Here is a 13268-nt window from a genome sequence, read left to right as displayed (position 1 = left end):
ATTTATGACCAAAATGACTGAAAAACCATACCCTTTGGGGCTGCACATACCTATGTAGTCCATATAAGGACTTCAACTCGCCTCCCCCCCCCCCCCCACCCCTTCCCGTTTAGTTTCGACGTGATTGAAGAATCCATTTTTAAAATGACCAATCAAAAGCTGATGAAAAGTGAGAATTCGTCTGCGTGGCAAGTGAAGAGCTCCTCTGCATTCTTGCCACGCGCAAATTAATTAAAGCAATGCCAGAGCAAACAAATCAACTACCATTCTGGGGTGGCAGCGTCGCTCAGACAAACCAACCCACGCGCGCGCTCGTCTACGTTTGTTAAAGCAATTTCATCTTCTCTATCCCTTGGTCTGTTTTTCTGCTTTTTGTTTTCGCGTATAGTAATCAGTTGAAGGTCAAATACAATTTGCTCTGACTTGTGTAAGACATGTCAACATATGTTTTTTGTTTTGTTTTGTTTTTTTTCTTTCGTTTTGGTAGATAGAAAATTGGAAGTTTTGCACCAACAATTCGCTCGAGGACTGTAACAGTGGCGATGAAGGAGAGTTTATAGATGTCAGTTTAGTCATCGAAAGCAAGGGAAAACCCAAGCCTTTCACTAAAGAAGAAGTAGAAAAAGGAAGGGTGAAGATGGGGAAGAACCGCGGTCCCAGATGCTTCAAACCAAAACAATACAGCAAATGTCCCAAAGAGTTTGATATCGGTGGAGGATCAGAAATGGTACTCAGCTCGCAGGTACTACTCATTCAGCAAGTATATCCAGAAAAATCCCTTTTGTCGGAATTAACAGAATATGTTTATTACTATTTATAAATGTTTACATTACATTTTCTACCCTAAGTATCTTAAGGATTTATTAACTCCGTGTTCTACGGTCTACTCTGTTAGAGGAACAGATAGATTTTCAATGTGCAAGTCTACATCCACTTCTTTTGGTCTTCACTCTTTTACGTATTTTGCTTTCAAATCTTGGAACTCTCTACCTGAGAACATTAGAATGGAGCCACTTTATCTAGTTTAAACGCCTCGTGAAAACAGTTTCCTTTCAGGCATAATTGCCGATCACTAAATTAGTTAACTTTTTTTAATAAGGTAGTCAAATATAATGGCTAGTAGTAGTACTTGTTGTTTTTATATTTACACCTTTTATTTTTCTCGAAGATATTAGCTTCTTAGCTACACTTTAAATTCGAGACAAAATAAGGTCACGAATGTATGTATGTCGTAACCTCTGGTCGTAAAATAGGTGTCTTTTAGTAAAGCATGTTTTCGATAGGACGATGAATTCACGCTATGTTAGAACAGTAAAAATGGATTTCTCTCTGCTTTTTAAATGTTCGTTGGGAAAAACTATTGTTAACGATCACTTCAGCTTTGTCCATAATCCCCGGGGGGTAATTATAATGGGTCGGAAGAACAAAATTCTCGTATCTATGTGATCCTCTTCCACCAGGTTTTGTTACGTAATTGGAACAAGAGCACGTTCACGAGCGCCCAATGGTTGTTGTCGAAATTGAGTTTTCTTCGTGTTGCGCGATGGTTTTTTACCGCAAGCCATATTAAAGCTTACGATTGGACAACCGTTTAATTCTTGTTCCATTGTTTCACACTTTGACATCTGATCGATTGACCCAGCTTGAACCAATGGTCTTCTATAGGCCATATTTTTGTGTTACTAAAAGGAATTTTTTGTCTTACTCTTTTAACTAAAAAAGAGTTTGTCAGAGTTGTTGAACCGTTAATTTGCTATTGAAAGGATTAATCAGTAACTAAACTTTATGTTTTACTGAACATGCATGACCTCCTTGACTTAGGTTATGGTTGACAACGTGATACAGGAGATGCCTGGGAATGGCGACTACCCCAAGTTCATGGAACAACAACACAAGCAAAAGTTCATTTTCCGATTTCCAAGGGCCATGAACAGGATTCTGTACGATCCAGGACTTGAGGTGGGAGAAGAAAATTCTAGCACAGTGCACATCAGGGCAGCACAAAGTATTACTTTCCTGATGGTCATTAACTGTTTCGCTTTCTTTTCCTCGTTTTGATGACACTGAACGCTTTAAACGTCGTTCAATTTTTGCAGAGTTTCGTTCTCTCGTTGCGTTTCCAGTGAAAATTCATATTTGCCTTTCAAGGTGTAGTTTTTGTATATGTTTCTTATGACATGGTGACTGAAGGTCAAATTACTTGAATTGACTGCCCATTTTCCCCTTTACTCCCTAAAAATTATACATAAACCGCCAGCCGTTATCTTATTAGATGTTTAAGTGAGTGGTGTTGCTGTGGGAGTCTTGCTGTATTGATCAGAATAAAATTGTGCTAAGATGCTACACTAAACTATCCTGAAAATTTATTATCCAACGTTTATCTTTCCCAAAACCAGACTGTCTTTTACGTTCCATGCGGACAGTACGAAAGAACAGGGCTACCGCTACTAGGTTGTTTGACCCGCATTCCCACAGTAAAAATATTGTAATAAATTCGTGCTCGTTGCACGCGTCGTTCGCTTTTCATACCACTAAGGTGCGCAGGGGGCTATCCCGTCGAGCTCGAGCCCTTAATGTTGTGGCCATTGTCATCTATCTTCGGCAAGACTGGCCTTACCCTCACGGTGCTTCTCTTCAGCTGTACTAAAAATCACTCGGGGGCATGGAGAGAGGAAATATGTCCCATATCCCCCTGCGGCAATTAAGAACCGAATCCTTCTCTTTCTGGTTCCACAGTGAAGTTTATGTTCAGTTGAAACTCGGATTAAACGAATCATTTTACCCGAGGACAAATTCAGACACTCTTACAAGTAGTTAGTGCTCGTTACAGTGGGTAGAATTTCAGTGACATCCATATTCCGTATCAGCCTCACCGGCTTACGGCTTACGGCTTACATGTTTTGCAACACTCTAACAGTGCAAAAGATAAAGGTAACAGATTAAAATAATCTCCAATGAGTAAACTCAGATTGCTCTTAAATGAGAATAACTTTAATCTACAATTTGTTTTCTTCAAAATTAAACGTGTTGCCGAATTTGATTCCTATACTTCAGCCATAGGTTCCAACTTGTGTTACGTTGAACTCGCTCCTAAGTCCGTTTAGAAACTGCTGGCGACAAGTAGAAATGAGAAAATGTATTTTTCGAAATCCATTTTCCGCGTGTGCAGTGGGAGGTTAGACGTCAGAGCACTGCGTTGTTTTCATATGAGACAAGCAATTTAAATTACTTGATACCTCTGTACTCTAGGTTAAGTCTTAGAAAGATTCTCTTCTGTCGGGAAAAGATGATGTAGTCATGAGCGAAGTTTTCCTTTGTTTGGAGCATTGCATGTTGGCAGGCGCTGAAGTAATTATTGAAATTGGAGTCGGAGTCAATGAGTCCATAACAGTCATATATAACGAGACATTTCATTTTTCAAACTGAAATAAAAGAGCAGTATGACATGCTTGAAATTGAAGCTTTAAAATCCTCACTATTTAGAGACAAAATGAGGCGCAGAACTTAAATAGAATAGAAATACAAGGCTGTCATCAACTGATATAGGACTGTATATTTAACTAAAACCTCGGGGGGTGGGGGGGGGGGGAAATCGCATACGAAAAGGTCGGGGATGCTCGTCGTCTTTCGTTTAGAGGAAGGAAACAAGGATTTTGGTCTCACTTAGGATATTCAGTATGAAATGATACTATTTTTAGCTGTCAAAGTATCTTTTAAGAGCGCACTCGAAGAAATAATAATAATAATACAAAAAAACGCTCTTATTTCCGTTTGTAGGTTCGATTTCCGAGGGTCTCTCGAGCCCGTCTACGAGCGCTTGCTCGCTTCCTGAACAGCGGCTGGTAATCGAGCCTATTCTGTTGTAAGAAGTATCTTTTCGGGCTCAAATAAAGTTCGAGCCACGCCCGGATTGGTGGCCGTTAGGGGTTTAATTCAAATTTTTCGACGAGCATCCTTCCTTTTCATATGGGAGCCCTCCGGGATTAAAGCTTGCATGAACTGAATTCTCTTATCCCAGTTATGTTAAAATTTGATGTTTCGTGAATCTTCTGTATTATTCATATGTTATGTCTACTTTCACAGATTTCTTGCTTAAGCTGTGTTATGTGTGCCGACCGGCATGGTGGCTATTGGCAAAAGTCAAATAGACGTTATTTTGAAATGCGTTGGAAAATTACTAGGGAATTTAAAATTGATAAAAATTGAACAATAACGTAAAGAGCGCATTCTAAGTTGGAACGGTGTAAACATGGTTGAATATTCTTTTGCTAAAAGCTTATTGTGTTTATTTAAAATTTAACACGTTTATCCACCTGTTTAGCTCTCACTGGAATGAATAGTTTCAATTTTACAGTTACGATCTTTGTGCAGCAAATCCGAGAACTGAGAGATCACTGACACAACATTTCTATTCACTATCGCATGAAAACTGACGAAATTGGCTACAGAATCCGTTAAATGTCATAAAGTTCGGCAAACATCAAACGCGCACAAAGGTGACTGAGTACACTCGGTAATTAGCAGTCGGTTATCTTCCATGTAGTGGTTACGGTATCTAAAAACCGATCCTTTCTAAATGAGAATCATTTACCAGAATATTTTCATAAATCTTGATAACCACTGATTATTACCTATCGTATTTTCTTAGTGAGATTTAGTCGGCAAGATCAACGACTTTTATTGTTCTATTTTAAAAGGCTTTTAAATAGAGTACAATAGAGGCATTTCCAAACACATCCAAGCACAATGTTAAATGCCTCAATAAATTCTCCATCTGATAACAGAAGGAAACGCCTAAACGCTTGCAACATTCATTCCTTATTTAGCATTGTCAGTGATTGCAGGTATCTGTCAGGACTTCATAGTAATACCACTAAGAAAAATTCAGTTGGGCACTTGAATCATTCACTCAGAAACCACTGGGGATGTCAATGCGCAAAGAAATAAGGACGATTCAGTAATAGCGATTGGGATCGCAATTTGCCAACACTTTAATTAAACGAATAGGTTGCTTCCTGCTCGTGAACAAAACATTAGCTAACGATTTATTGGCAGAACCAACCTTTTACCTCCAGATAAGCCAAGATAACTACACTTATTCTCAGACCGAGTATTCGCGCAATCGTATCTACTAGCATTCTGAGTTACTTCGGTTTAGAGATTGCAGAGAAGTTGCAGATTTTTGGATAAAAATCCTTCAGCTTGTACAAATTTGCCCAGGGATATTCACTGTGTGCGTGGTCAGAAATTGTTGTGCGTTTTTTGGACAACAATAGTCTGATTGTTGATGATGGTGTAAGCATGATAGCGAAAATTGTTAAGGCCAATGTTATTCACATATTTACAATTTAAAAAAGATTTGAAATCGTGGCTCCTTTCCGGCGCAAACAGACTCTCTGAACGTCAGAAATGACGATAAACCTTGTCGTACAACAATTCACATTAAATCAATCCGTAAAATTATATACTTCCCACAGAAATTAGTGTTTTGACTTGAATCAATCAACAACGAAGATAACATCGAGCGAGGAAGCAAACAGAAGCTGTACATGTGTGACAATGAATTGTGAATTATAGAGCTCGTGACTTCTTGACGCCAGATATGTGATCAAATTAAAAAGGTGTTAATAAAGACCATCATAGCCGGTACTAAATAATTGATGACAAATAATTCCCTTTTGAAAGAGGGTTTGCCGTTTTCTTTTCTTTTTTTTTTTTACTGCACACTCCCAACGCCTGGATATATTTTTTTTTACATTAATTCGTAAATGTGTGTATATTTACTGTAATTATGCTAGGCCATCAAGTTCAAACGTTTTGAAGATCGGAAAATTAAATAAGTGTGCTAAATGACACGTCCCATCTGTAATGTTTTCCAAATTGAAGTGGAATCGTGCTGTAATGAAAATATCTTGGGGGCATATCAAACTTGCAGGTTGGAAATCATCAAAAGCCAATCACAGGTCATAAAGAACACGCCATCTGATAAATCGACATATTTCAGCTGGTTTGGTGGATTTTGTGAAAGATCTTTCAGATCTCCATTTTTTTTTTTCGTATTAAAGATATTTAGTTGTGATGGCGGCACACTCTCTGATCTCTCCATTATTTGTATAATTTTGGAAATCTTATATTTTTATCAGCCTATTTTAGGTAATCTGCCAATAACATTTCAATTGTCAATGTCGAGTTATGTGTAAGTTTTAATATGACGGGATTTTTCAGTGTGGAATCTTTTCAGTCAGCTTTCGTTAATCATTAAAATCTAATATCCGAGTGTTGGCAATATCCTTAGTCTCAGACCAAAACTAATTCCTTGCCGTATTCTCGAATTTTTGAGTCCTTTCTTTGACGTTTGTTTATTTCAAAACTCAATTTTATAGGAATTTTTTTCATACTCTTTGCGCTAACCTTTACAGTAGGCTCACAGTCTTGAACACAACTAACAGTTTGAAGAAGGATAGACTGATGTGAGACACACTAAATATTAGTTTAATAATTGTTTATTTTATTTCAAAATATCTGAAGATGAAAGTCAACTATTCCTTGATTTAGCAACACATTTTACATGCATGGTTTCGTATCGGAGCAACTTTGCCCGTTAACTTCTTTTTTCCTGATTCTCATTGACACATGAGGCATCCATATCTTTCGTACCAGCTTAGAATGGCGCTAGAATTTATAATACTGAATCTGAAGTGATAATGTGAGTACATGAGACACTGATCAGCGTGTTAAAAAATTGTGTAAGGGTTTTCCCTCGAAAAGTCACTGATATTTAAATGGCATAAATTTAGGATACTTTTTCAGTATCACACTCCATATTAAGACAAAGATAGGAGAACTCATTTCAGTTCCCCTCTTCCCACTCGACCTAATCTTTTCCGCTTCTTGATTTCTCCATGGCACCGGAAATTACAATGCGGAGGTGACGATCAAGGACACAGGATTATTTTTAAGAGTGCTAAGCGTTCGGAAATGATTGACTCAGAAAATAAATGTTGAATTTAATGCTGTAACTTAAAAAACAGAAAATGTCGTTTGCAAGCTCTAAACAATTGAGGAAATTTGCAAATTATTACAATGAAAACTTAATTGGGTCGTTTTCTGTGAATCTTTCGATCTTAATTGTTTACTTCTTGCTCAAAAAATGGCTGCTACACTTGTCTGCCAGTTTTGTTTTTCTTGTTTATCTTTTCAATCGACGAATGTAATTTGTTTTCGTGTATATACCGGTAATGACAAAACGAAAAAAACACGTATAATTAACCACAATAGTTATCAACGAGCTTTTGGCTTTTCTTCGCAGCAGTCGATAAACACAAAAACCTCAGGCAGTGAATGAATGAATGGACTAATTTTTATTGATTATTTATTTTACATTTCAATTCATTTTTGGGTCACTGACTAATAGCATGTATATATGTTTTTTTTTTAGTCCCTCTCTGTGTTATTAGGATTTATAGATATCCTCAGTTCTCCGAAATAGCTTTCCAAAAAGAGAATAAAATCCCAATATTTTCCGCAAATGAAAATAATTTGTCCTTGATCCTTTTACATGGCTGACTGGGAACCGAGTTCATCTGAGCTTCTTGTTTCGCGTATATATTGAAATGGTGGCCTCGAAATGAAACCTTTCATAATTTCGTGGTTTTTTTTTTTTCTTTTACTAATTTCTTTCTGATAGCGACTTGATTTTCATTTGAGCCACATCAAAAAGCTTAGAATATCACCCAAACATATCAAACTCGACCATGTATATTGATTTCAATGATTGCTCCACAACGCCTTCCTTTCAGTAAGCTCAGGGACAAATGGGCCTATTCCATTAGCATCTGTATGCTAATGCATACTCTCATTTTTCCCGAATTGCTGTTTTAGCTTTTAAGCCAAAGAAACCTTTGCCATTTTGTTAGAATCATGGCAAGCGGAACTCTTTCAAGAGGTCGAATTTCGATATAGGCAAGATTTTTTGAGCGTTGTGTTGCGGTTTTTCCCTTTAATCTTGTAGCGTCGGATAAGATAGAATTCTGACATCTTCTCAATTTGGTAAAATTAAAAATGAAAGACAAAGGATGGTGTTCCAATTCCGGTGTATTGTCATATGTTTCGTTTTAATTTCCTAGTCCTGCTGTTCCACAAATCTTTCAAACAGTCTAAGGAACGATTTCCATTCGTAAAATGCAAAATAAAGGGTTTTTTTTAACAATTTGTGACACTGAAAATAATTTATACTCTCGTATTTGTACAGTAAAGAAAATTGGGCACCAGGATGGTTGCGAGGCTTTTTATAGTAGGTAAAAATGTTAATTTTTTTTTCTCAAGTCTTCCTAACTCAAGGTTCTAGTTCATCTTATAGCGTCAACGCATTGAAAATAATTTGAATTGTAGATTGTTATTTTCTTAAATCTATCTAGAAATGTGATCCAAGCTCTGAGACTCAGTAGAATTTAATGCGTTCCTAAGAGGTTGGAAATAGAATTATATATTCATATCATGGGAAGAGGAAAACATTCTTGCATTTAGTGGTATTGTTAATTCCTCCGTCGGGAGTTTTTTCGTATAAAAATATATTCGTTACCGCCTCTTGACTTTCTTGTTTTCGATTGTTGACGAAAGTGAATTTTCATAAATAGCTTTTGAACATTTGGGTTTGGGTTAGTAATCAGAAGATACTCGACTACGTGATCGAGAGTCTAGTTTAAATTTAACTTATGCACATTCACATGGCCTTCTCACGCTCACTTAAGAGTCCAAACATTGGAAACACAACAAGGAGCTATACTGAGAAAAAACACAAAAAACACATCCGCGCAATTGATCATCAGTTAATACCACGACTGATCTTTCACACAAAAAAATCCCCTTTATTAATCGCGTTAACATTTGAATGTGTACAGGTTATTAAGCCATTGAGGCCATGTTTTCATTGAGAGCCAAGAATTCGTCGATAATTCTGTAATTATCAGAAATACAGCCCAGATAGCTATTGTTACGATTGGCTCAATAGTCTCGTAAGGCTATAAGCGAGAGTAAATAAAGCGCTTTTGTTTATATGCCAGAATACACAATATCACCTTTTCTGCGTCTTAGTTTATTTCATGAACTTGCTGTATTGGTTTTTGTATTAAAAAAGCAAGCTTTTAAGAAGGCGGCTTTTTTTGTAGCTTAGCTACAGTTTACATTACAGATTTTAATATTCCAGCAAGACTTTACCAAAACGACAATTTAATGTCTACATAGTATTTAACATCGCTTTCAAACACTCGTTAAAAAAAATAAAAGCGATCTTCTATTCCGTATTGATTTAACAGATGTATTGCTTGATAAATAGAAATTTCCAGTCTTAAGTTTCTAGGTTTTGCCTGTAATTGTCTCCTGAAAAGAAAATAATTGAATTTCAAATTTATATTCTTGTCGACTTTTATAATCGCGCGACTGTAGACTCCCTTCAGGAAAACACGATTCTTTTTTCTTTACCTTTCTATATGATTAGAACCAGACGCGTCCTAAAAAATGTTACGATTTTTTTTTTGACTGAATTTTGTTTGGACAATGAAAAAGACTTTTCCTAAAGATTTATGTCTTTGAACGGTTATCGCGTCACAACCGGTCAGGTGTTCGTGACATGTCGAATAAAACTGCGGACATCTTATTCGTTTTAAGCAAGTTATTAAATAGCCTGAACAATACACAACCGACAGACGTGCAAACATAAAGCACAAAATATCCAAAGTTTGCGTTCAGTTCAACGATGTCCCTGATATTACCTCGTCAGAAGAATGTCGACGGAAGTTAAACGTGCGGCAGTGGAAAAGACGCAAGAACGCGTTTCTGAAGTCGCCCTTGAAAAACGCGTAAACAGCCGCGTTGGCTAGTGATCCCGCCGTCATGGTGTACCACGAAACGATGGGGAGTACTGGGGGAATAAATTCTGATCTGTCCAGCGCGTCAGCCGCTGTCATGTAGAAAACAGGCATCCAGCTTATAACGAAGATTCCCGCAATAATAGCGAAAACTCTAGCCACGCGCGCTTCGCTGGTTACCCGCTTACCTTCTCTGGTAGCCTGGAGCTGGTTTTCGTACGTCGCGAGTTTGGCAAGGTTCTTTACCTGGCGCGCTACCTCGCGAAAAATCTTAATGTAAGCAAACAGGATGAAAATATAAGGCACCATGACACCGATTACAATGAAAAGCAGGTAAATCGTTTCTGCAGTTGAGCCAACGTTCCATGCCAATGGCAACAGTGTCAATGGAACAGGCAAAATCCAAGCCGTTAATATAATTTTGGCGAAGTTTTTCGTCATGGTGTAGGAATATCGCAAAGAGTTCATAACGGCTAGGTAGCGGTCCAGTGTCACCGCAAACAAATTGGTAACGTTCGCGAAGAGAATAAAGGAAATCAAATATCCGTTGACCGGGTTATTTTGATCAGTGATGTTCACGGGTATCAACACGGCACCGAAAAGGACGTCTGATAGAGCTAGAGACACCACAAATCCATTGGTAAAAGTGCGTAGTTTGCGGAAGCGGTACACCAGAAAACAAACGAGGAGATTTTCCAGCGTAATTAAAACGCCTAGGATACCCAAAGGGATGGCTTCGCTGCCGAGCGGTTTTGTCGACGTTGCTGTTTGATTAGCCATTTTTTCTTGGATAATCAATTCGCTGGTCTGCGACGGCCACAGTGTGCTCCAATGCGATCGAAAATTTCAATTAGCTTGTGAAAGACGTGTCGTGGTGGGGTTCCCCTGAAGCAATTCAGTAACTTGTTCGTTCTCTGCCACGGTATTAAATACGTACTTTCGTCATGTCACACACCTTGTGGTACATGAAAATAGGAAGGACTTTTTCACTTTTTCTCGACCAGTCACTTGTGACCTCCTAGCCAGATGTTTTGCGTTAAATTTTCCACGCAGGCTTTGTGACTCTGTTAAACGAGCCAAGAGTAATGAGGCAGTATCGATCGCTTGGAATCCCCCTTTTAACGTCTCCACTGTTTCGAGTCTGCCAATCGGAACTCTTCTTTCGAAAACAAAAGCTTGCATGAGTGCTATCATACCACAGTGTCTTTATATTTGTATTTATAGCGCATGAATAGGGCTGGTCGGCTTTATCTATCAATAAAGATTGATAACCTCTCTGCTCATATGCGAATTCACGTCCAACTAACACGAGAAGATAAATGTAAATAACTTAGTGTTCTTTTTCGCGGTAATTGAAAATCGTTTTAGGGTCTGACAGGTACACAAAACAAAAGAAGTCATCAAAATTCTTTTTCACAACAATAATCTTGGAATATGCACGGAAATGCGTTCAAAATATTCTCTTGCTTCCAGCTTTAAAAGACAGCCCGAATTAAAGTCATTCCACCTCCTTATCATAATTTTGTGCTCGCTCTCGACACTAAGAACTAATTAAAATACTATATTTGGCCATTTTTTGTCTCAAGATCTCGAGTTTCTATCTTCGTCGAAATGAATTTATAAGAATGATAGTTTGGAAATTACGCAAGTTCCTGCGATGCCGTTAAAAAAAGGTCTAGCCTTCATAACCTGCAAAATGACTCCTATTGCGAACAAACACACTTGAATGTATCTAATGTAAAAAACACATGAGACCATGGAGACATATTTATCTGTCGTTCTAAAACTGCCCTGTTATTCAGCTGTCTCAAGGGTGTTTGTGTGAACAGTAACGTCAATGAGAAGAAAACGCTTCGAATAAAGCTTGTAGTCCGCGAGGTTATCGATAAAATGTTTATCGTATGAATTGAAGTCCCATATCCATGAGCAGGTGTTGCTGAAACCCACAAAAGTTGTTTGCATTCAGCGTGAGGTTTGTTTACGTGTCGAATGCCTGTTAATTGAATTTTATATCGCCGACTTCCGCTGTCACCGCATGCTCTCCTTGCGCTTGGCTAGGTATGTCCCGTATGCACCCCTTACTAAGTGGAATTTTCATGTTCGTCTTGATATCTGTATCGTGGTTTCAAAAAGGACCGCAACGGGGAGCGTTTTTGTCTGCATTAAAACCCATTTTTGACATGGTAAATATTTTATTTGTATTTGCAACAATGGAAACGTGCTGTGATTAATTATATCTGAACTAAGAGGCCGGAGGCAAAGCTACACACTAAAATATTACGATAGCCATGTCGATTGGAGACTGATAAAATAGGAGAGCAAACAAGCATTAAAACGCAAAATAAACATACAAACATCAAGATTGCAGCGCGTTTTAATAATTTAACTTGGCATTTTAAGAGTTGTTTATCTCTCTGTAGGCGGAGGAAACACCGGAATAAAAAGTGAAACACTTCTTCTAAACAGCGATGCAAATGAAACCTTGACGTTGGTAGTTTTAATGTAGGCTTAATTGCTTTTAGAAAAGAGGATTTTAAGATATCTTGTTGCTGTTAATCAACGTTTGTGGGCAGTAAATACCGGAATTATATCAAGGTTGTCCTTGTAAATTGACATTGGCGAGGGATTGACAGCCAAATTTTTTTTAACTTGTTTACTTCTCCTGTTACAAGCTTGCAACCCAAATTTCTAAGTTTAGAATTTTCCTTTTTATTTTTCCATTAACAATGCTCGCGACAAACTTTCAAGGATAAACGTACACGTAATTGAATCAGCTGTTACCAAGAATGAAAGAAAACCGTTGTTCGGTTAAAGAATTAATTAAGCCGAAATTGAGAGACAACTTTTTCAACAGTCTTTCGATTTTGCGCAATTTTGACCCCACGTAAGAGTCTGAGGAAGTCTTTAATAATTAACGACTTTTTAGAGTCATATACCTCGGCTTTTAATCAGGATTAGAGAGCCATAATCCCTGTAATAACCTTATGTAAAACTGTAGACACTCTGAAAGGACGTCTATCAATCTACATTGATCTATCTTGGAAAAATGAGTTTTAATTAAAATTTAAATCCTTACCTTGTCAGAGCTCTTCTGCAGATTAAACCGATTGTGTTCATTTGATGACAAGGCATATTTTAGATACTGTCATGGCGTTTAGATGTTTCATTTTTTGATTTCTCCATGGAAAAATAATAAGATATTTGGGCATGAAGTTTAAGTACTTTACTATATATTGGCTAAGAGCTTATAAGGGATTTGACAATTTCAGTCAATGTAATAAGCTGCGTTTTCTAAATTACACCACATGGAACTTTCATTTGACATTTTGAGATCATTCTAGAATGCAACAGATGTTTTAGGTGAACGAGTTCGATTTTTCTTTGACGGAGTTGTCGAAAGGT

General features: G+C 37.6%; 2 protein-coding genes across 2 annotated transcripts in view; one reads left to right on the top strand and one right to left on the bottom strand.

Annotated features, from left to right (window-relative positions):
- The window catches only part of LOC145494459 (skeletal aspartic acid-rich protein 1-like), an 8446-nt gene extending 5592 nt beyond the window's left edge, over positions 1-2854 (top strand). Inside the window, exons 3-4 of the mRNA XM_081473933.1 lie at positions 488-742; positions 1822-2854. Coding sequence (XP_081330059.1) covers positions 488-742; positions 1822-2058 — 492 coding nt within the window. The 3' untranslated portion in view covers positions 2059-2854. The remainder of the gene's footprint in view (positions 1-487; positions 743-1821) is intronic.
- A 6473-nt stretch (positions 2855-9327) lies between these two features.
- Positions 9328-11121, bottom strand: LOC145483536 (octopamine receptor beta-2R-like). Its single transcript, XM_081462069.1, has one exon. It carries the CDS (start codon positions 10644-10646, stop codon positions 9744-9746), a length of 903 nt encoding a protein of 300 aa, XP_081318195.1. The 5' UTR covers positions 10647-11121; the 3' UTR covers positions 9328-9743.
- Between the last annotated feature and the right edge of the window lie 2147 nt (positions 11122-13268).

The sequence above is a fragment of the Orbicella franksi genome, chromosome 1, assembly GCF_964199315.1.
Source record: "Orbicella franksi chromosome 1, jaOrbFran1.1, whole genome shotgun sequence".
Lineage (NCBI taxonomy): Eukaryota > Metazoa > Cnidaria > Anthozoa > Scleractinia > Merulinidae > Orbicella > Orbicella franksi.
This window is presented reverse-complemented; position numbering and strand designations above follow the sequence as displayed.